At 36.2% G+C, this 25,231-nt stretch overlaps 1 protein-coding gene across 3 annotated transcripts in view; it reads right to left on the bottom strand.

Annotated features, from left to right (window-relative positions):
- The window catches only part of GPCPD1 (glycerophosphocholine phosphodiesterase 1), a 52,992-nt gene that overhangs the window by 9,770 nt on the left and 17,991 nt on the right, over window positions 1-25,231 (bottom strand). For 2 of the 3 annotated variants that reach the window (XM_037051691.1, XM_037051690.1), the window contains exons 5-17: window positions 24,487-24,562; window positions 22,142-22,183; window positions 19,934-20,057; window positions 16,494-16,725; window positions 14,196-14,358; window positions 13,774-13,906; window positions 12,700-12,754; window positions 10,406-10,498; window positions 7,137-7,214; window positions 6,398-6,437; window positions 5,352-5,413; window positions 1,746-1,811; window positions 273-409 (exon numbers count right to left, since the gene is read on the bottom strand). In XM_037051691.1, coding sequence (XP_036907586.1) covers window positions 273-409; window positions 1,746-1,811; window positions 5,352-5,413; window positions 6,398-6,437; window positions 7,137-7,214; window positions 10,406-10,498; window positions 12,700-12,754; window positions 13,774-13,906; window positions 14,196-14,358; window positions 16,494-16,725; window positions 19,934-20,057; window positions 22,142-22,183; window positions 24,487-24,562 — 1,301 coding nt within the window. The remainder of the gene's footprint in view (window positions 1-272; window positions 410-1,745; window positions 1,812-5,351; window positions 5,414-6,397; window positions 6,438-7,136; window positions 7,215-10,405; window positions 10,499-12,699; window positions 12,755-13,773; window positions 13,907-14,195; window positions 14,359-16,493; window positions 16,726-19,933; window positions 20,058-22,141; window positions 22,184-24,486; window positions 24,563-25,231) is intronic. The other variant, XM_037051693.1, reaches the window with a different exon arrangement.

Raw genomic sequence — 25,231 nt, 5'->3', positions numbered from 1 at the left:
GCTAAAATATTCTCAGAAATGGGTAACAAGAAAGCCCTTAAGGGCTACAATATGAAGGAAGATGCCACATGCAACACTGGGCGTGAGGCACTAGGACCCAGTGGGTGTGGAGTTCACAGGCGTGGAGGGCATCCCAGTGGGCAGTGAGAGTATACACAGCTTGACTTGGGGGACAGATCAAGGGTGAGGTCTGGGCACCTCCCCACCTCCAACCATAACCTTTGAACCCTAAGTCTTAGCTATAGCATAGGGAGAAAATGATTACTACTCACATTGTGCAAATGTCTGCATCAAATGAAGAAAACACTATTCTCCTCTTCCCAGAATTTTCTAATACAGTTTTTAAAATTATATCCAAAAACAGATTCATGTCAAAATATGCTGATAAGTTACCATCCCACATTCCATCCTATGTAGGAAAAAAGATAAACAAAAGCTATTAAATATCTCAGAATCACAGTGCTAGAAAAAAATCTGAAGAACATCCAGTCCAACTCTGATTTTATAGATGAGAAAAGCAAAGGCCTGAGAAGATGAAGCGACCTGCTGATGACCACGTGGCAACACGGCCACAGTGAAGCGGAGCTCGGTTATAGGGACCCTTACACACAAAGGAATTATACCATCAACAAACTTTTATTTTAATAAGTAAACAAAATAAAAACTAAAACCCTGGAAATCTGCTACCTGCTAAGACTTTCAAGATATTTGTATATATTTTTCATAAACTTGAGGACAAAAAGACTCCACTTCATTTGTTAACTCATTACCAAACCCCGCCCTGGTAATTCTGAATTACTACATTCTTTGGCTCTTAGGCATATCACGTATCCTGAAATACAGCCAAAATGCCAAGAGTCCTGTTGATATTCAAATACTAAATATTTTAATTGGAATATTCATTAAAATAAAATAAATATATTCAGTAAAACAAATCTAAAAGCTCAGAAAACTCAAAATTACCGTATCGTAAATGGCTTACTTAGAAGGCATGACTGGAGAGCAGGTATGATTATTCTGACCAAACCAAATTCCGGGCTACCGTTCTGCTTGCCCAGTCGCGACACCTGAATTGACTACATTTAATGCCCTCCGTCCCAACTAGTCTTCTTACCATGCATCTCACCCTTTTACACATCGTCCCACCTGATACATTCAACAGTTGTTCTCCTTGACTAGAATATAAGTTCCAGGAAAGTAAGACTTCATTCTGTTTTGTCCAATACCCAGAAAATGTCTGGCCCATAGTAGCTTTTCAATATAACTACTGAACAGAAGAATGAATCTGGGAGTGATTTAAAACACATTTGCAGAAATTTCTTTTCCTGCTTAATTATTACTAGCTACTTAACAAACAACTGCTTAGGAGATTACTCAAAACATGTTTTTAGACAGCAGGATAAAACAAACCCTACCCAGAGCTGCAGAGCTCTGGCTGTCCAGGGCGCTCTCATCGCTCACCCTGTAAGTGTGCCTAGAAACCACCCCTAAAATGTGCACACGTAGACACCTGGAAATGGAAATTTCTACTTTAATGCATTCATCACTACTTTTAAGTACTCGCATTTTAGTGTAAAACATGCTTTTTATATTAAAAAGGTCTAAAAGCACTGTGCCTACCGGAAGAAGCCACAGTAAGTTTTCAGTTTCACTTACTCCATTAAAACAAAGTGACAGGAATAAATGCATTTAAAGAAATGGGGGGACAAGGGAAGAAGAACATGTTACACAGACAATTTACTCACTCTTTGTTGGCAGATCCACTTTATTTCTATGTTAAATCCCACATCTTCTGGCAAAGACTCTAAAACCTAGAGTTTTGTTTGTTGGTGGTGAATTTTGTTTTATTTTTGGTGAGATGAATGGTAGGATAGAGGGGGGGAAAGGAAAACAGTATTAATACAAAAAGCAATTCATAAAAACACCTATCACTAGTGAGGGTAAAATGTTTTGTGCTATCAGCATAAACCAGTGTCTTTTCTCATATTCAAACTGACACCCCGTTGATTAATTAAGAGTCAAATGAAATTAAACAGCAATAGCAATTAAATAGCAATAGTCTTAAAACGGTATCTGTGATAAGTGATCATTACTACCACAAAGACAGATCCCTAACCTAAAATTCTTTTCACCGCTTTAAATTCTATTCACTACTGGATATTGAAAGTGAGCTGTAATAATTTAGGTGACCTAAAGGAAAAGACATTTGTCACATTTTCTGAATTTCATTCAAGTATGTCAATCTTCTATATTGAGATATAGTTGAAAACCCATAGTTCTGTTAGGTAGGAGAGAGAGTAAACCAAGGCAGGGAGGAGGAGGGAGACATGTCTCACCCACTAACTCAGCATCCTGAGCTTGGCCCAATAATATTGCCAGGTGATCTGAACATTACAAGCAACACCATGCTAACAAAGGATGAGGAGAGAGCCCTTGAAATTCTGTATGTATCTCCACTATCTGGGAAACAAGCCTTTGAACCTGTGTATTCATCCAAAGCCTAGAAGGGGAAGTAGAGGTGGTCCACAGTGCCCAAAGAAGCAGCCCATAAAACAATTTCAGTAAACTGCCAACGTGTGGTCACTGTTTTATGAGGGAGTCCCTATTTACGGGCTTATAGAAAGAGTTCATAAATAACTTTGGGTAACTACCTCAACTTTAATTAAATGCCTCCTGTCATGTATCTGTTTTGCAACAAGATGAATAAACGTAGTCTGGAGCAAGATAAGAATTAGGGCTAGCAGACTCCCCACCCCCCCAACCCCACATACCCACTTTTGGGTAGTCATACACCCCCTGGAAAAGCTGGCACCACTTTTACCCACCAATCAATATGTAATTCCCACACCCCCATCCCAACTATATTAAGTCCTCAGAGCAAAAGACCTGATGCTCTTGCCACCCTCGCCTTGCTATGCCCTGAACCTATGCCTTTCTCACCCCTATCTGGACAAGGCCCTTTCTCTTCCACGAGAATCTATCCCTCATAAACCCTGCTTGCCCACTAATAGACTTGCTGGCCTGTAATTCTTTACTGCATCAGCAAGAAGAACCGAGTTTCTCCTGTAACAGTTCCTAGCTTGTTTTGAAGGTGATGATGCATAACAATACCATGCTGGTCACTCCCAGAAGAGATGTTACTTCCAAATCAAAGATTATGCCAAGGCTCATAAATAAGGCTATGAGTATAAAAATGAACAAATGATAAGGTGTCAACTTATTTAAACTAAGTTATCTAAACAGTCTGCAACAAAACCCTTTCGGCAGTGTAACCAGCAAATCAAATAGAAAATATGAAGCCTAGGTGCTAACCTACAAAGCAGACTTGGTTAGTCTTCAAACATGAAGGCCAAACAAATTCGTAAGCATGTTCAGGGCAAAATGAATCTCAAACAGCTTGTTTTTAACTTCAATTTATTTCAAAAGGTTAGAAACATTTAACATATATAGTATATATGGTATCTGATTTAATAACAGCAAATAAACACACTAACAGAACAATGCAATAGTAAGAACATTCCGTGGGACCCTGGGGATCTGGGTCTGTACTAATGAGCCGCATGAAAAGTACGGACCTAAAAGGGTTTGTACTCAGTTCCGTGTGGGGCTTTTTTTACCTTCTTCTCTGATCTCTTTAACCATATTTATTTAACACACCTGCCACATTTTCACTGGGCTAAGGCAAAATTAGAGAAATAAGGACAACAGTAAATATTAGTGTTGAGATTGCTAAACATCAATTTTGTAGAAAGATACTCCTCTATACTGAGGCTGTATCTGGCTTTTTTTTTTAGTCTTAAACTTTCTCTGTGATTCAATTACAGAGATGGCAAAGTGAGTGAATAAAGGAGTGTGTGTGTATAGCTTATTTGGTTTAAAAATGCTGTCAAATCTTTCAGTTTCTTTAAAAACCGTTTTTTTGTGATTCTTTAAAATCACAAGTCTAGAAATCATGAAATTTATAAAAAATGGTTTTAGAATTTTGCATTAGAAAAAAATGACTTTACTTAGTTGGTCTTCATAAATATCTGACAAATTATTCAAATCCCTTGTTAAATGCACTAGGACAAGGCCTATTTGACTTTATTTTTTTCATAGTTCGGTTTATTTATTTCTTACAAAACTGAACGCATACAGCCGTTGTTCCTTACCCCTTTCACTTAGCACAGCGGTGTAGGCTTTCCTTTAGCACGACTTTATGATAAACATGGACTATATTTTGCTGTGTATAATGCACACTTTTTTGCCCAAATTTTTGAGAGAAAATAAGGATGCACATTACACACGGGTAGTGTTAATTGTATCTAGATAAATATTTTTAATTCTTTTATTTATGCTTATGTGTTAAAAATATAACTTCTTTAAAATTCTTTTACAATATGAAAAACTATAAAATTCCTTTAAATATAAAACAAGTATCTAAATATAAATAAATAAAACATTGAATTAAAAAAATAAAACACAAGATTTTTTCACTGAAAGTCTGGGCCAAAAATGTGGGTGTGAATTATTGAAGGGTGCACATGACACATGCAAACTATAGTATTTTATTTACTTTTATTAATTTTTATCTTTTAACTTTATTTTTATTGTTGACACTAGACAATGCCCATATTACGAGGTCTCTTGTAACATCCTCTTGCAGGGTAAATAACTGTGATAAATTGAACTGACCTATTTTTTGCCAAAGAAACCTACTATAGGTGACAACACCCAGAAAAGACTATGGAGAAGAGCAGAAGTTAGGAAATGGAGCAAGCACAATAAAAAGCCGACCCAGCATGGCTAAGGGGAGTGTCTGGTGTCCACGTAGGCTTGCCTGATGCTGTCAAATGGATTCCTGCATGAACTGTGTTGTTTTTAAATCTTCATGGTTGTGTTTCTGTTATACTTTTCAGAGTAAAGCCTTTAAGTCTGTGTCTAATTTTCAGTAACCAGGGTACAGTTTTCTTTGGAGCATCTCAATTCTCTCCAAAAGCTAAGGAATGGTTAAAAATATTGTGAAAACACATCCCTTACTATCAAATCTCCCTCCTACCCTTTATCCATCCCATGCCCTCTCCTTCCTTCTTATAATATAGAAATCTAGGAATTTGCTATTCTTACCAAATTGACCAACTGAGGTGAGAATTTTTATTCATTTGAGAAGATAAGTTACTCTTTTTTTAAAACGTAGCATAAGAATACCACATAAGACTGTATCTTCTGTAAAAAGTTCAAGTGATGACAAGTTTGTATTAATACTGCCTTTGACCCAACCTTTTTGGTACTCATTTAAGAGACAAAATTAATTATTCAGACATAACAGAATTAATGAGATAGCCTTTCTTTAGTTTTCCTAAGGAACTTACCATCTTAAGAGAAGGAAACGGCTGATTTTCAGAAAAAGAATTTTCTTCTGCAACCACAGATTCTGAAATTTTAAATTACAAGAACTCAGTAGATAAAATATTTTACCACTAAGATCTTTCCCTAAATTCTTAAGGCAAAAAAAGACATGCTAAAGTAATTATGAAATCCTTTCGCATACATGTTTGAAGGCTTTTGTGTTTATTATTTGTAACCACTAAACAACCAACTTTTGACATAAGAATCCATTTTGAAAACTAGTCTGAAACATTTAAAAGAAATACCATAGTTTGTAGCCCAAACAGTGATTCTTTTCTTATAAAAATTGTAACATTACTTTTTAAAAAGTAGTCATAAGCAGTGATTTGTTATTTCTCATTGCAATTAAGAACTATTATCTTGCTAAGACAATTTGAAATATCAAAATCAGCTCAAAAGTTAGAAATTAAGGATCTATAGCTACTAATGATTTGGTTACCATTACGTTTAACACAAAACAGATTTCATGTTGAGACACACAAGATTTTTTTCCCAAAGGAGAAAAAAATTAATACGAATTAATTTTTCTTTTCGTAAAAAAAGGCTCCCATAATACAAATTAGAAGAAAATCATGTAAAATTTTCCAGTTGAATAAATTAAAGGTAAAATTCATTCTACTATGGACAGTTTTGAAATATCTATAAACCTATAAGTCATATTTGTGCTCTGGGGATATAATCTTTGGAGTCTTTAAGCCCTTTACAATTTTTTTCATAAGGCATCCTAAGTATTCTGCTATCAAAAGACAGGACATATACAAAAATAAAGACTGAAGGGCTCAAAATTATAGAGAAGCTAAGAAAATTCATAAAAGTAAAAAAATCATGGTTATTATATATGACACATGCATTTGAAGATTAATATATGAAAAGCTTTCATGCTTATAAAATTACATTTGGATAGCTCAGTGTTATCATCATTAAAATGACCAAGAGTGTTAAAATGGATAAGGAAATATCATATGTATGCTAACTATGAAATGAAAAGTGTTTCCATATATGTACATACCTTTCAGATCTTTAGTTTTTAGCGCAGTCACATGAGAGAGCTAAAAAAACACACAAAAAATGCAGTCATTACAAAAGCCTTTGTTTAAGAAGACATGTAATTTATGAAGAACTGTAAATGTGAAGAGCTAGCAAGTTAGAGAAAACTATCAAATGTAGATTAAGTTTAATAAAAATCACTAATCACTAAATATATTTTATATGTTTATACATACACATACGATCATGGTCAAATACCCAAGTAAGGAAGAATATAAAAATTCTTAAGTTAGGAAACTGTTGATACTCAATTAACCATTTATTTAGGGATCTAATGAGAACAGAAAGAGGAATTGTATAAAATTACATGGTATAACAAAATATACAAAGACCTTGGATAGTAACATAGGTATGACACCAACAGCAACACAAAAGGCTAACTGTAAAACAGTGAGTTATATAAAGAATGGCGAAAGCAGTTGAGGCAACTTAAGATATGGATGAGAAGGGCTAGCCCCCGTGGCCTCTAAAGACGTACAGCCTAGCGCTTTCAGGTATGCAAAATCCAAGGAGGCCCACAAAAACAGAGAAGACAGATGGATCAACACAAACCCCTTCTTAACAGGTCAGAAAACCAAAGCACACGCTCTCTGCATGTTGAATGTATCACCTCCACGTCAAAGAGAGTATTACCATATATAGACAGGTACAAATAGTCTTAAAATTAGAAGATAACATATACTTTATGTTATTATTACTACCTTTAACAACTGGAGTTGGTCAAATGTTAGCTCCTTTACTGGGATTTCAAATAATTCCACTGGATCAGCTTCAAATTTCTAAATAAAAAATAAAGACAAAAGAGGGCCCCAAATTATTAACGAGTTTAGCCCAGACAGGCCTAATACCTTAGTTTACTGACTGATGAGAATGGTTTGGTGACCACCGTGAGCCCATGCAGAGGAGCCCTTCTCAACAATCAACCCCCCAGCTCTTAATTCTCGCTTGTGTTTTTCAGGTAAGTGGTAGTGCCTGGCAGAAAAAAAGAGCTGGAAGCAACCTATGGCATTGAAGACAAGCTGAAAACAAAGCTACAGTGATTTCCTCTATTTCCTGTCATCCTGTGTGTATTTCATCTGCCATATACCATGTCACATGACTAGGAAATCAGCAGGCAACTACTACATAAGAACTAATTTCTGTCAATAAGTTTCTAACCTTTTCTAAACCTTTTAAACTTAAGTTTGGTTAAAAACAGCCACAAAAATCAATTATTACTAAAAATGTCTGTTTAGCCATGAGCAGTAATACTTAAGAGGTATTCTACCATAAACCTTTTCCCCATGAGCAAATCTGTCTTATTAGACTTTAATACAGTATCAAATGTCACACTGTTTAGATACCTCTATCTTAATAAAATAAGATGATGTTCCACCAATAATCATCAATCCAACAAATACAGGGGTGGGCAAAAGTAGGTTTATAGTGGTAATAAAAATAAATAATACAATGATAAACAATAATACAAAAATAAACTGTTTTGCATACTCACAACTGAAAACTTACTTTTGCGCACCTGTGTATACTAAAATCCATTACTTAAAAAAAATCCTCACCCAAAGATGTTTTTATTGATCTGAGAGAAAGAATCGGGGGTGGAGGGAAGGAGAAAGAGAAGGAAACATTGGTCAGCTGTCTCTTCTTTGCACCCCAATGGGGGATTGAACCTGCAACCTGGGTTATGTGCCCTGATCAGAAATCAAACCTTGCCCTGGCTGGTATGGCTCAGTGGACTGAGTGTGGCCGGAGGAGCAAGGGGTCGCTGGTTTGACTCCAGGCACATGCCTGGGTTGCGGGCCAGGTCCCCAGTAGGGGGAGTGCAAGAGGCAATCACACATGGATATTTTTCTCCCTCTCTTTCTCCCTCCCTCCCCCTCTAAAATAAATAAATAAAATCTAAAAAAAAAAAGAAGTAAATTAAACCTACAACCTTTTGGTGTATAGGACAATGCTCCACCAACAGAGACACCTAGCCAGGGCTAAAAATCTATTACTTTTATACTCATTCATGTACATATAACATGAACATAAAAGTTTTCCTAGGGCCCTGGCTGGTGTAGCTCAGTGGATTGAGCGCAGGCCTGCGAACCACATGATCGCGGTTCGATTCCCAGTCAGGGCACATGCCTAGGTTGCAGGCATGTGCCCTCCATCCTTCTTGTTTCACTTTGCACTAATGTTTTCCCACAGCAAAAACAACCTGCTCCATTCCCATTCAGTTATTCTACCACTTCTACTTCTGTCATCCGAAGGTGCACCTCCTACCGTCCCTCCCCTAATACCGTGTCACAGAAACAGAGGAGTCCTACTCTACACATCATAGTAACCCAAACCCATATACCTGATAAGAATCCACTAGCAGCAGAGCTAGATGCCTTGTCATCTACTAATACAATGTGCAGTGTCTGGTACCATGTTATACACATAAGCAATCGAACCTTAATTTAAATGAACTCCATGGAAAATAATACCCAGTACCTCATAACACTTGGTTAATTTGTATACTAAGTTGAGGCATTATATAATTATCACAATTATGTTTGTACAACAATTACAATTTTTTTTAAATCCTCACCCAAGACACTTTTTCTTTGCTTTTAGAGAAAGAGAAAGGGAGAGATAGAAATATCAATTTGAGCCCTGGCTGGTGTAGCTCAGTGGATTGAGCGCGGGCCTGTGAAACAAAGGGTTGCCGGTTTGATCCCCAGTCAGGACACATGCCTGGGTTGCAGGCCAGGTCCCCAGCAGGGGACACTTGACTGGCAACCACACATTGATGTTTCTCTCCCACTCTCTCCCTCCCTTCCCTCCTCTCTAAAATAAATAAATAAAATATATATATTTTTTAAAAAAACATCAATTTGAGAGAGAAGCACCAATTAGTTGTCTCCCACAAGCACCCAGGCCAGGGATTCCACACACCCAAACTGGGGAAAATATGCACCCGGAGAGGGGATCAAACCCGCAACCCAGGTATGTTCCATTACCGGGAATCAAGCCCACAACCTTCAGCTACAGGAAAACACTCCAACCAACTGAGCCATACCATCCAGGGCACGATAATTACAACTTTTAAGAAATTATATGCATTCTCATATCTCCTCTGGCCTTTCTCGTCTCTCATGCCCTCCTCTGCTCTCTCACTGTTTCCACTCTAGTTCAAGGCTTACCTTACCTTTGGTCTGCATTATTATTCCCTTCCCTTGCTTCTACTCTCTGTCCTCTTAAATTCCCCTTACATCAGGTATCAAATTACTAACCTGGAAGTTTAGTTCTGAACATTTCCTTTCTTGGTTCTAAAGTATTTCCTATCTCCCCAGCTCCTAAGTCTAACCCCCTTCCCAGAGGTCCTCCAGTATCTGGCTCCAAAGCACTTTTCCAATAATTTTTCACTGTGGCTCTTCTCACTTTACCCAAATCATACTAGTCTATTAATTTGAGGGAAAGCTGGAAGGAGAAATAGAGGGCAGCCTAGAAAACAAACACTCCGATAGCTTCCTCTCCTGCCTCACTATAGAGACAGTTGCACACTATAAAGAAACCACCTAGAACAGAGATGGCAAACACAAGGCCCGAGGGCTGGATTTCTGGCCCTCCACCTTGTTTTATCCAGCCCCGTACCTTGTTTCTACCTGGCGTCAGCACTGAGCTCCTTGCCCCTAGTTAAGGAGTAGTCACATTTATACTGTCCTAAAATTACATTCAGCCCTTTGAAGGCAACCATGAGGCTGATGTGGCCCCCAGTGAAAATGAGTTTGACACCCCCGCCTAGAATGTGCTTGTTAGGTCATATCAAAAAGCCAATTCAGCAATAGAGACCCTCCTACTCTAGGACATTAATCTCCCCATCTCAATGTTGTAGGAGCCTGAGAAAAACAGGGACTGACAGTTACTCACCAAGAAAACAAATTGGTCAGCTTTATTTAATAACAATCTATGTATCATTTTAAATGTAAGAATTTCAACATACCTTTTTCATAGTCAAACAACAGGTGAGGTCATGATATACCACAGGCACAAAATCTTTTGAAAGATGTACATCAAATTCTACAAAGGCTGCACCCTGACAGAAATAAAGGAAACAAATGTTGGAAAACTGTCACCTGGCTCACAATACATTTAAAACTACAAGCACGTAAGAAATTTACTGTTCACTATAAAATCACAGACCTGTATACAAAAACCATAAAACTTCTTTGTGATTCAATGCTACACTTCAAGCTTTATCCTAAAAAGCAATTTCTTCTCTTAAAACCATTCTAAGTATTTTCCTTTTTGCAAGAGCAGAGCAATTTTTTCCTGGCAAAAAAGGGCACTGATCACTGGAACATGCCCTGGGGCCCCCTCTGTGGTACGGGACAGCCTTCACAGGTGTGTCACCTTTGCTACTGCTCTTAGCAGAAATGGAGCTGAGCAGGAGCCTGGAGCACAGGGCTACCTCACACCCTATTGCCCCTGCAGACCTCAGCTGGACAGCGCATCTTAAAGAGGAGGTGGGAAAAAGAACAAGCTGAGGTCTCTTAGCTCTGCTCCTCGATACACCTGAGCAAAACACCATAGCCTTTTGCAGCAAAACCTCTGTAACCAGATGAAAGAAGAAACTACAACTGCTGTTGAAAAGACAGAGAAAGCCGAAATGGGCAACAAGAATGATCCACATGGCAAATTTCCTAATAGAAGCCTAAATAGAAGGAAGGAGGGCAGAAATTAGACTTAAGGATATATTTTTTAAAGTCAAAATCATCTGATATATGATTAATTTAAATAAAGGCTGAGAATATAACCTGACATACAAATTTGTGTTCAATGCAAGAAAGCCAGCTGGGATGTAGAGAAACAGGTCTGAGCTTTCCGTGATGTTTGGCCCAGAGAAGTACTGAGTAAGAATGGGTGGATACATTTCCAAACCTTGCCCAGCTAATGAGTAAACACGGATAACAGACTCCAAATGCAGAAGCCAAGTTCTCTGATGACTTCTAAAGCAGGAAATGAGCTTAGCTCCTTCTATTATATAAACAAGATGATAACACAAACCATTTGTACCCAAAAGGCCAACGGCACCACCTCCCAAGTTTTAATGATTAAACACATTAAATTATAGCTTTCCAGTTTAAATGTTTAATTTGACATAATCATCCTTTATGAAAATAATTTTACTAAGAGGTAAAATTTGATCCCAAAATTCATGTGTGAGTTTAGGAAATAAGGTAATAAGGGTCCAAAACCTCTTCAAAAATGTTTTTAACATTAAAACAAACCAATCATTAATAACATAAGATATTCTAAAGTGTGATCCACATGAGTTACAAAGGAATTTATTAGAATACAAAGTGAAAAGGCTACTGAAAACCTCTTTAAAAAGCAGAGACTCTCCGAGTTCTTTAACAGGCATCTTCATGTGTTTATAGTTCATAAAACAATACTTAGATTAGTTAGCTGCAATGAATTAAAACTGGTTCCAAATAATAAACCACAGGCCAACATATATCTAATATCCTTTCAACAAAAGTCAAAACTATCCACTATTAATATTTATATATATTAAAATAAGTAATTAAGATAAACCCATGTATCTGGGTTGTGGGCTGGATGCCCGGTGGTGGGGCACGGAGGGGGCAGCCTGATGCTTCTCTCCCCCTATTTCCCCCTCCCTTCCCCTCTCTCTAAAAATAAATAAATAACATCTAAAAAACATGAAAAAAGTATGTCTTAGAATAGATGTTTGCTCATTTATAAGTGATGAAGTTAAACATCTGAGAATTCAAGTGTACAACCAGGTACAGAGAGGAATGGGAGGGGGGAGGGGAATCTCAGGCTCTTAATTTAAAAATCAAGTTGCAGCTGCCGAAAAAAGCTAAAAGCTAAAAAAGACTAACTCCTTAGAATTGGATAAAAGGAGTTAAAATGTAACATTAGCATTATTCCCAAAGTGAGTATCCGAATGAGCACATTATTCAGTTGATGAAAACCAGTGTTTAATGGGGAACATTTTTCTTGCCCAACCACTTAAAATTTATTTCCCCCCAAAATAAAAGGATGCTTCTAATTCCATTGTTTTTATCTCAACTGCACCATGAACCTAAATACGAATGTCTAGACACTCCAACTTCCCTTAGAAACATGTTCAGACAAAGCATAAATATTCATTCCTCTTTTTAACCTATTAACACAGACTGGAGAAGACTCCCCGGACCGACCCATATTTCTCTACTTTTCTACCTTTGGACCAACAGTCCAAAGTTATAAAAAGAGAGGTTCACTTACATGACTAGCAGCATTTCTTAAAGAAGCAATAGTATTTTCTTGAACTTTAGCAAGTCTGAAAGAGAAATGTATAGAAATGTGGTTATCATATACTATAGAGACGATAAAGAAAACAAATGTAATAAAGAAGCCAGCTACATTTCCAACAACGGAAACAGCACTTATCCTCCATTTTGAGACTAATTTAGCCATTCCCAAAATAAGACTCACCATCACTTGGTGTGTGCATTTATTCAAAAATTATAAGTATTTATAAGCTGAACATAGACATATCCTATGCTAAGACAACCTCCCCAGGTGAGGTGACCAATAAAGAAAAAGAATGTCTGCAATGGCAGGAAGTAGTGGAGATACTGAAACTTGCTCCTTGTGATGACTCTCAGAGACTGGAGGAATGGGAAAAGGGTGACTCTCCAACAGGGTGGAAGTATGGAAACCACACTGAGAACAGGTGAGGAAACTGAGACCCAGAAAGGGCAACATGCTAAAAGGCAGGACCACAATGCAGGCACACTTATGTCACCAGGCTGACTCTTTGGGCAGTAAGCTTGTCCTCCTGGCTTTCTAGTTTGTATTTTTTTTAAAAGACATGTTTAATGAAGTACAGTTGGCATACATTAGATTAGTTTCAGGTATACAAAACAGTGATTCAACATTTACATACCTTATGATATGATTACCACAATTAGTCTAGTAATCATCTGTCAAAGTTATTACAATATTATTGGCTCTATTCTCTGTGCTGTAAACTACATCCCCATGGCTTATTTATTTTATAGCTGGAAGTTTGTACCTCTTATTCCTTCACCTTTTTCACCCATTCCTCCACTCTTTTCTTCTCTGGGGCCTGGCTTTTCTAGTTTTAATGTCTCTCTTATCAATTCAGTAGAATATTAAAAACATTAAGAGAATCTTAGTTTCTAATTAGTTTTAATTGGGAAACCCAATCACCAAATTAAATTTAAGCTGCAGGGTAATAATACAAGAATCATTTGACCTTTCATCAGTCAAACCAATCTAACATTGTCAAGTCTGAGCTACCAAATGCTAACACTGCTCAAACATGCAACCTACTGAGCAGTTGTTGTAGAGTTCCCTGCACCTCGATGTCCAACATCCAGTGGTGTTCTTGGCTTCCAGTACTTGGAAAATGAAGATTTCATGTCACAACTGTATCCTGGTAATGGCTTAATAATTATATAGTCAACTTTTGTAGGGAAAAAAAGGGGGGGGGACAAAAATAAAGACAATTAAAAAGGCCATGATGAGCTCAATTACATTTAAATACCACTCAAACTAGTTTTATCAATCTCTATCAAATAGGAAAAAAATCAAGTCAAAACTGATTCAAAGCTTCTAGAAAATTCAACAGATATATCCTTGTTGATATAGCTAATATTCTAAAACAAATCACTAATTTGATCTTTAAAATTCTCAAAAGCCCCATTTGAATCTAATAAAGATTGTACAGGACCACCCTGCTTCTCCGGGCTTACCTCTCACTTTGCCTATTGTTTTTCTGGAATTTCTGCTCATGATAGGAAGAGTAAGGATCCCAGCGCTCTTCCCACTCTCTGCAATGGTGGATGATAAGAGGCAGGCTGTACCCACGTGTCCAGGAAGAGCATCACCCTGAACTACATGTTCACTGAGATCTTCCTAAAAAAAATGAGGTTTAGAATAATCCAAATTCTTATACTTCAATATTTTCCATTTAAAGATCAAAACACTCTACGGAGGAAGATCAATAAGAAATACAATCAAATTTATATCCACGTGATAGAGAGCATTTTTTGGTAGTAACATACTTTTTTGTAACATACTTTAGTAACATAAAGACTTAAGACTTTATGTGTTATTTCATTAATCATAACTCTGCTCACTTGCACTTCTGATCCTTTAATATGTATCAGGTGAATTTAAAGCCCTGACTGAAATTTACTAGGTACTGTATATTCAAAGACTAAGATAAACTTGTAATGAGCTTTTTAATGGATATTATATTCTCTAAAAATGCACCCACACAGATGATATGGGGGGATGGTAGCTCTCCAGGAAATTAAATACTTTGTCAAAAATGGTATTTTATCAGCCTACTTTATAAATAAAATAGTATTTCCAAAACTGCTAACCAAATGAAAGGGAAGTTAGCTGTTCAAGAGATTATAAAAGGTAGGTCCTTGAAGAACAAGGAAACATTACAACCAAAACTTCCTATTTTAATAATAAAATTCCACAGATCTTATTACTTAGGTAAGATCTAATTATAGTTTTCTTAAAGTGTTTTTGATTTTCTGAAACTAAACAACTTTGAATTCCATCTAATACAAGGTAGCTAAAAAGCCACTCGCAAAGGCTATGCCTAGCCCTGGCTGGTGTGGCTCAGTATATTGAGGGCCACCCTGCAAACCTAAGGGTCACTGGTTCCATTCCCAGTCAGGGCACATGCCTAGGTTGTGGGCCAGGTCCCCAGTTGGTGCTTTGGGGACATTTGTGAGAGGCAACCAACTGATGTATCTCTCACACACTGATGTTTCTCTCCTTCTCATTCTCCTTCCCTTCCCCTCTAAGAGTAAATAAATAAAATCTTTTAAGAAAATGGACTATGCCTAAAGGAATGATCCAATTAAACAATTTAAAGATTATCATTTTAATTATGTGCAACAAGTGTTACTCAGTGGATTTAAAACCATTCTGAATTCTATCATTTTCAAGAAAACTGTGGCTAGCTGGTACTGCTAGCCAAGGTATATTCTCTACCTTCAGAGATTTAAATTTTAATCTTGTGGAAATGGGAATGGAAGTGCCAAAACACAAGAGTCTAAGGAAGTGGTGCACATAACTACTGAGCACAACAGAGCAAGGACCTCAGGGAGGGCTGAGGATTATATGTGGGGAGCATCTGAGCAGCCGGTAAACTAGAGACCTTCAGTCTAAGTGCCACAAGTAGCTCTCAAGAGTTGGCAGCAGAGACTCTGAGCAACCTGGCACAATTTTTATAGCATCTCTTTTTAATTACGTATTTACAGTGTCAAGTGAAGTTGCAAAAATGAGCCCACTGTTACAATGAATTCTTATAATAAAATGCCCCAATAAACCAGGCTTCAGTCTGAAGAAGACTTAATCATGCTAGTTACACCACGCTGCCTACCAAGAGTTACACAGCCTGCCCATCCCTCTATTATCCTTGGTGGTTCCTTTGGTCATAATTCATCTATATTTAGAACAGACACAGACATCAAGAGACCTAGTCTTGATTTGAAAACAAATTCTGCTGAAGTTCTCTTAATNACCTGGCACAATGTTTATTAGCATCTCTTTTTAATTACGTATTTACAATGTCAAGTGAAGTTGCAAAAATGAGCCCACTGTTACAATGAATTCTTATAATAAAATGCTCCAATAAACCAGGCTTCAGTCTGAAGACGACTTAATCATGCTAGTTACACCACGCTGCCTACCAAGAGTTACACAGCCTGCCCATCCCTCTATTATCCTTGGTGGTTCCTTTGGTCATAATTCATCTATATTTAGAACAGACACAGACATCAAGAGACCTAGTCTTGATTTGAAAACAAATTCTGCTGAAGTTCTCTTAATTATATTCTTAATAGTAATTGAGTCTGTCAGCTCTAAGTTTTTTAAGCTTGCTAAAATGTATAGAGAATTAAACATCTAAAATGTACAAGTCATGGGTTTCCACAAATTAGACTACAATAAAAATAAACACATATGTAACAATAATCTTACGCCTGCACTCTTTCTCAATCCCCTCTCGTCAAAGAACTACTCACCTCAAAAAAATCAAATATTAATTCCAGGTTATCTGGTTCCATTGTCTGTATGCTATATTCGGTCCAACGATCAGGCTGTAAGCCATACCCACACTCTGGCTGTGAATGCTTGCACTTGAACTCATTGTCACTTATTAAGGATATCTCCAGGCTATTGGACATTTTGTGAAGGACAGTGGGAGACACCCTATCATCATCGTCTTCCTCCAGACCTTCTATTGTCAGCTTTACCCTAAATGAGAGGAAAAAAATAATGAAATGCAGAAAAGTGGAACAGAAGGAAAACTCATACAAATGTTACCAAAATGCAAAAATTTAGCAGTTTTCCCTGAATATGCAAAATCTTCAAGAAATAAAAGTAATATAGGGTGGGGCAAGAGTGGGTTTACTGTTGTGAGTATGCAAAACAGTTTATTCTATATTATTAATAGTTATTGCATTATTATCCATAAAAATAACTGTAAGTCTACTTTTGCCCCATCCTATGTATTAAACAAAGATTACACACGCTACAGGTTAAGGCATTAGGTATATTTTATAAAATACTGACATTTTAGTCTACATAGATCTCTTTAAAGTATTAAAATGAGACAAATGCTCATTATGCCTAAGATTGTTTTCATTACATTTTTTTAATGATTCTAAAAGGTATTGATTGTTATCCAATTTGTAACTGGCTGTCTCCATGTCTTTTGAGAAGCTTAACAAATGCATACACACAAAACAAGTGCAGAATTGAACCAGATTGTGTTAGTGTGCACTAAGACTATCAGACTTGGAGGTTGTAAACTGAACATTTTCCTCTTTCTTCTACCTTCCCACAGTGAACTGAGGTACCCTGTGGAAAGTATGTAAATATATTTTCATGCTGTACTGTTTTATTTTTTAATCATTTTTATTAATATTTGAATATAGTTGTCTCCATTTTCCCACTACCATCCCCCCCACCTTCCTAGCCTCAATCGTAGCCTCCTCTGGCTTTGTCCATGGGTCCTTTATACACAGGACAACCCTTTGACAACCCTGTCCCTTCTTTTTCCCCACTGCTTCCCTCCCCCCTCCCCTTTGGTTACTGTCAGTTTGTTCTCTATTTCATTATCTCTGGCTATATTTTGCTTGCTCGTTTATTTGTTTTGTTAATTAGGTCCCACTTAGAGGTGAGATCATATGGTATCTGTCTTTCAAAAAGTAAAACACACTGAATTAAGCATATTTAAATATATGCATCTTTTTATGTTTGTATATATTTACATATTACGTGCTTTTTAAAGATGAAACAAATGAGCCAAAACATAAACCAAGAGTCTAAAACTCTTATAGGCTTCATAGCAATGAAAACAAAAGACCAATACCCACGTCATAGGGCCATAAAGGCTAGTCTATTCCTTATGAAAGGCGATTACTTGCATAGAGCACATGTAATGCCAAAAAGCACTCAACTCTAGCATATTTCTTGCGTCAACTGAAATGTACTTAAATAAGTCTAATACTATTCATGCAGGAAGCAACGTTAGTATATAGAGCAGCAATTTTCAGCCTTTTTCATCTCATGGCACACATAAGCTAATTACTACAATTCTGCAGCACACCAAAAATGTATTTACTGCCAATCTGACCCCCAAAATAGATGTAATTTTGATTCCCTCCACACAGGATGGTTATTGTTGTGTTGGCCGCTGTCATTTTTTTACTTGACAATTTAAGGAAAAAGAGGTCAGTATCCCAAAATAGTCAGGTAAAGTTATGTTTTAAAAATTCTTGCAGCACATCAGATGAAAATCGCTGGTATAGAATAATAGTTGAGCTACAAAACCTTTTCATTTTAGCTTTAAATGGGATCTGACTGATAATACAAATAATGGATTGTATTAGTGGAGCCTGCTCTCTCTGCATGGCCTCCTGCCTCCAATCACTGCTGAGCCTCGTCTCTCAGCCATGTAATTCTGAGGTCTCCTTAATAACACTGTTCTATAATCACACTATAAAATCAAAGGTAGCACTTCAAAACAAAACAAAATAAAATGTGTAAGCTGTTGCTCAATTTTTAAAGTCCTAACATCCTTTCAGGTAAGTTTATTTCCTATCCCATGAAAGTTTGGTCTGTCACTAAAGCAAATTTGGGGGTGGGGGGAGATGGTCAGAACAAACACCAGTTTTCAGCCATGCATGACTACTTCAATAACTATCTGTTACTAATTTGTAGAGTCCAATGAAGTATGGTTCTACAAAAATATTCCAATTTAAACCCAAGCAACACCGTAATATTATATCTACTAGCACTCAAAATAATTTCTATGAACAAGAACAGTACAGGACTCAGCATACATTTGCAAACCAATCAGAACCCCAATCATTAATATCTAATTACATAATTTCTTAATTACAGTCAAGGAAAATAATCCTAATAAGCCCAACCAGCCAAGGCTTTATCTTCTACTGCTAGTTTAGTTCAAGGTCTTATGCTAATGAGACAGTTATAGCTGTCACAGAATTTATTTGCTTCTTTTAACATGTAGATAGAATATTCAATCATGTGACTAACTGGTTAGAGAATCTCTGCACTCAAACGGATCCTGCAGATCAACCATCTGGTCCAACAGCCTCGGTTTTTCTGAAGCAAAGCAGAGGCCTAGAAATGCACAGAGACGAGGCACACCCAAACCCTTTACTCACTCTCGAAGCAGCCAATGCAAATAACTATGAAGGGTTCCATACCCTTTCCCTTATGTATTTTATGACTGGAATAAGTATTATAATATTTAAGCAGTTATGGTAAGACATTTAAGGATTTCCAAACTGCAGTACTGTTATGAATTATATGCAAGTGACAGAGCTGCCTGGGTTACTGAGAAGCCCGTTCACTCAAAGGTATATATAATGACATTACAGGAAAATAAAGTTACTATTTATTTAGCTATTCACACAAGGCTTGACATCTATTTCTTACAATTAACACAGAATTAAAAAGAAACTAATATGGAACTGCTATGATAAGGGCTATCTTTCTTCATGGAAAGGTTTTCATTTTTTAGCTCCAGGAAAGTTTAGGACCCTGAAGGATATTTCCAACAATCATTTTTCTGTTTATGCCATTCTGCCCTCATTTAGCACAAAATCATTTCCTTATATCAATCTTAAACTAGTGACTGATTACTACACTAAGAAATTATAAATGGAATTAACTATACAGATGCATAAACTTGGGAACCATTTACATAAAAAACAAATCACACTAGCTTCAAGTGTAGAGATTAAGACTAACGTAAGGACATGTAACTGCAGCAGGGCAGCAGGTTACTATCATCAGACCCTATAGTTATTAGAAAATGAGACATTATGACTCCGCTCTTTTCTCAGTTTATACACTTTAAGGCTAACACCAGAAACCCATAGCATTAGTGAAAATAAATGACCTAAGTAACAAACACACGCGGTCCTACCTAAATCTAGATTTTTTAAATTTCTTCTTGGTTATTGAGACAGGAGGCTTTTCAGAATAATGCAAACGTAATCTTATTTCAGTCTGACATGTCAGCCATCCCGAATCCAAAGTCTCAACACCATCTGGTAAGTAATAGAAAGAACAATAATTATTATATGTATTTTTAAAATAACCCAGTAAGTACAATACATGCTGACAATTCTAGTTCATATTCAGATTTCAATACACTAAAGTTATATGGCACTGGTATATATATGTCACTATGTATAGACTGACCCCTTGGAGGGGTACAGATTATACCCCTTGGAGAGGCCAATCTATATGTAGTCTTAACTTCGCCATTGAAAAAGAACTTTTATATAATAAAAGGGAGGAAAAGTGAAATTATATAATAAAAGCGGGGAAAGTGAAATGAATGTTAATAGTAGCCATAGTTGAACAACTTAAATAAAAATGTTCTTACAATCCATTCTAAATCCATTACCGAAGTAATACAAATCTATTTCAGAAAGAACACGTGCTCCAAGATGGCTTGTAACCTACAGTTGTTCCGTTAGACTACTTCTAAGCTTCGAAAGCTTCCCAGATCTGAGATGTATATCCGTGAGATATTTATTCAGCTGAAACCAGTTATACCAATAGTGCTGGGGACTGAGATATGAGAGGATAAGTCTAAAACTGTGACTCAATCCTGTACTCTCACATTTATATACTGTACTGTAAATTGCACAACTATGATAATAACGTGGCATTAGCCCTGTTTAATCAGAGTTTCCTACTAAAATAGGTAACACATTTTTCATAATACTGAATACTGGCAAATGAGCTGCTGTTTTGGACCTAAGTTTTTCAAGAGGACTTAAAAAAAAAGTCAAGAAACATTTATGCTTAAATATAACTTTAAAATGTTTAATAATAATTAGCAAATTTTAAAAACTCAGAGAAGCCACTATCATCTCTTCAACTGTTTTCAGAAGTATAAAAAGTTGGAGATTTGGCTTTCCTTCCTAAAAGCAAACTAAAGCTGAATTTAGAAGAAGAATAAAATTTCCATGCATTTTAATCGAGGTAGCTAGGTGGAGGTGGGCAGGGGTGGGGGGAATGGGGACAGAAAGAGACTTTGCTTGGGGTTGTGGGGGAACTGTGCAGTGTGCAGACCATGTTTTACTCAACTGTACACGTGAAACCTGCATAGTTTTGTGAACCAATGTCATCCCAATAAATTCAATTAATTCAAAAAAAATAAGACATATATGTCATGCATTACAGTTGAAGAAATGAGAAAACTATTCCTTCATAAAGCTTTCCGAAACATCCTTTGAAAATAAAATGGACAGACTATAAAATACTAAACATTGAAGCTATTTAAGTATTTTAGATTACCTTATGATGTAATACAAACAATCCCAAATAAAATCCAAATTCCTATCCAAACACTGCCAAAGCATGTACATTTCTAAAAATCTGTGTGCCTAGTAAAACCATAACCAAAACATTCAGATCTGTTCTTTCCTGTCCTGGACATGAAAGCAAACTGGTTATCAGCAATCTCTCTCTGGTTCAGGCAGCACAAGCACTCTGCCCACCCCTTTACACTGTTTGACTCCTATAGTAAAGTATTTAAAATGAAAATGCAGTTTAGCATAATGCTGATAATGCTGATATATTGTGAGAATTCAAGTCATTGAAAACCTGAATTCTCAAGATAAAGTGTTTACTGAAGCAGAAGTATACAAATGAGTAACATTTTCAACAGTATTCAGAGGTAAAAGGATTTTCTAATATACTGTAAATTAAGTGTTAAAGACTAAGCCAGAATTACTAGAAGATTCTGTTTAATCTGGATTTTACTGTAAATGCACACAAACATACAAAGTGCATAAATTTAGCTTAAGAATAATGCTTCATGCCTGAAATGTTTAGAACTGTTCATATCATTTTCAAACATAATATAAAGTGATGGTATTAACATTAACTCAAATTCCTGAAATCACCAATCAAATAAAAACCAAAGTGATAAAATTTTAAAGTATAAGAATTATACACACTGGAAACTATTACTTAAGAGAATGTTATTTGTTTCTTAGTTTAGCCTCTATTTTTAATATCCAACCCTTCATATTTCCCTGTGCTATTTGTTTCTAATAAATGTTGCATAACATCTCAACCATGTCAGTAAAAAATTTGAAAACTCAGTCTCACTTACTGTGGATTCCAAATTGTCCATCATCAATAATAATTTCATTTTCTAGAATTGAAGGAAAATAGAAAAGCTAGTTAAAATCCACAATGTATATAGAATAAACAATTGAAAAATTACCTGCCTTAAGCATTTTTTAACATATAAAATCTAAAATTTAAAAGCAGCCCAAAGTGAATAAGCATATTTATTGTAGCCCTCAATATAAAATTCCCTTTGAAGAAGGCTATCAAACAGTAACAGTTCTTACATACTTGGTAATCATTCATGATGTGACAAAGAAGAGAGAGAAAACCCCTTAGGCAGGCGCTCTAGAAGCACCGGAACAAACCTCCACACCCACCAGCGTGTGAGACTGACGGATTGCTAGACAACAGTATCTCCTGGTTCATTTTTTAAACGAAAGGTCTAGGCACAATTAAAATGCTTATTCTTATGTAATACACATTATGAACTTATCTAAAATATAATTCTCCTCATCTATCCTGTATAGCCAGCTAAAAGCTTTACAAAGAGCGTAAACTTACCTGTATACTCAGGGCTGTGAGGAACTACCAAAACAGTAAGTTCTAGCACATATATGCCCTCCTAAACAGAAAGTTCAACTGAATGAAATAAGCCATCAAGCCCCACCCTCTGACCAACATACTAATTCCCTGCTCTTTCCTCTCCTAGTTTACTTTAAATATGTCTAAAATATTTGTCAAAAATAAGTGTGATAGTTCCTAATGAAGATTTTCTGATAGATTTCACACAGCTCTTAATTTAGAAATTCTATTTTAACCAAAAGTATAAATCTCTTTAAAACACCAGGAAATCACCCCACTTCTCACAATAACAAATATATTTAACTGCAAGATGCTTCAAAATGCAAATTATTTTGAAATATTCAGTATCTAATAATTTTCAACCTCAACATAGAACTATAATAATTCTAAAGCACACTATCAGAAAATTTCTAAATACACTATAAAAGGATTAAAACATAGAAAAAGAAAATCCAATAAAGAGGATGGAATGAGGTATCCATTTAAACAAGATGTTTCTAGTACAGGATAAAGCAGCATCTCCCACTGCTTTCTAAGCTGATAACTAGAAAGCCATTTATTATCTTTACATTCTAATTTTCCCTAGGGACTGAAAGATACATTTCTCAGTATTGAGTCACTTTACAGATGAATCTAAGTGAATAATTTAATGCATGTGAAATAATCTTCAAATTCTAATCTTAGTATGAAAAAGAACATTTAAAAATACTTGGATGAAGAGAAATGCCAGTTTTAGGCATAAGAAAACTGACTAATGTTTAAAAAGAAAAAAGAAAAAGAAACTGCCCTAGCTGGTGTGCCTCCGTAGACTGTGCAGCAGCCAGTGAACCGAAAGGTCGCCCATTCGATTCCCACCCAGGGCACATGCCTAGCTTGTGGGCCAGGTCCCCAGTTGGGGACATGTGAGAGGCAACCGATCACTGTATCTCCCACACACTGATGGTTCTCTCCCTCTCCTTCTCCCTCCCTTTCCCTCTCTCTGAAAGTAAATAAAATCTATATCTAAAAAAAAGGCTGTGGGAAATTCAGCCATTAAAAAATAAACTATCTGAATATCAATTTTAACACAGCCAGCAAGGTATTTAAGTTATGAGGAAAATCTGTCTGCTACAAGCAAGAAATTTGAATTTATTTATACACATTTATTCAAGTATTTACTGGTTTTAAAAAATACACAGAATAAAGAGAATAACTTGTTCTATTCTTACTATTGAAAGTTAAAAATTAAGAATCTTTGGTTTTGCCCTGGCTGGGTAGCTCAGTTGGTTAAAGCATTGTCCTGACACACCAAGATTGTGCGTGTTCGATCCCTGGTCAGGGCACACACAAAAATCAACCTATGAGCGTATAAATAGGTGGGAAAAATCCATGTTTCTCTCTCTCTCCCTCCCCACTTTCCTCCCCTTCTAAAATTATTTTTCGTTAAAAGTGAATCTTTGTTTTGAATTAATTCTTTCCTCAAAAATTCTCTAAGTTCTCTGAGCAAGTAATCAAATAAAGCCATGGATGCTCAGCAAAGATGGTTGTTTATACATTTTGTTAACTGTACAAATGAAAATAAATATTCTACAATAAATTAACCTAACCCAAGAAAAGAAAAATAACTAGGCGAGCATTTCTAGTAAAGTTTATAAAAGAAGCAATTAAGAACTACTTCAGTTTTGAAAGTAAGATTCATGATATGCTAAGTGAAAACTGTCCTTAAACTTTAGAATAAAAACTTATTAAACCCCACGAAGCCATTGTGCAGCATATTAGTAACTTTATGCATATGCCTCAAACAGATGCAGTTAATGCCCATACCTAAAGGGGTTATTGATCGTGGTTGTAGATGAGTCTCCCACTTGTGAACTATGACTTGACATGGACCACCGATAGTCTGCAATTTAAAAGTTAAATGTCTGCAATAATTTCTTATATCTTATTTTCTACCCATGACTCCATGAGATGTTTGTGGCCTAAGTTTATACTAAATATGAAACCAAGTGATTAATCTTGTTAATTATCAATATAATATGCCCCCAATCAGGAAAGTACCAGGTCACAAAACTTGATGAGTGCTGGAAAAAAATGAGGATGAGACAGTAAACAAAGAAAAATGAGATGAACTGGCACATAAAACCATTTTAAACCCATTCTTAAATCTGCCTATGATACTCAAATTTTTTTCCAATGAAATTTTAATCTTTAACTGATTATTCTGCCCTAAATTAAAGTTAACTGGAAATAGACTTTATGTTTGGTAAGTCAGCAGTCAATGGGGTGTAACTGAATAAAGTATCTCAACTTAAGTAACTCTCAAAGTGTTTGGAAAAAGCCTAAACTCTGTATCATAGGAATAGTAGGAACAAGTACTTCAATTATGAGGTACTCAAGAAACTTGAGGGCGTAATAAAGTTCGTTACTATACATTTAAGAATAGTAAGTAGATAACAGGAAGAATATCAGATTTCTCTTATCACAGTAACCACTGTTTCTAAAGGGCACAGGAAACCCTAAAAAAAAGACACATGCATGGGTAAATCTGAAGAACAAATCTGGTAAAAGG

The sequence above is a fragment of the Sturnira hondurensis genome, unplaced genomic scaffold (assembly GCF_014824575.4).
Source record: "Sturnira hondurensis isolate 20B ecotype Veracruz unplaced genomic scaffold, ASM1482457v3 Scaffold0007401, whole genome shotgun sequence".
Classification (NCBI taxonomy): domain Eukaryota; kingdom Metazoa; phylum Chordata; class Mammalia; order Chiroptera; family Phyllostomidae; genus Sturnira; species Sturnira hondurensis.
The sequence above is the reverse complement of the archived record's forward strand: the minus strand, read 5'-3'. Positions and strand labels throughout refer to the sequence as shown.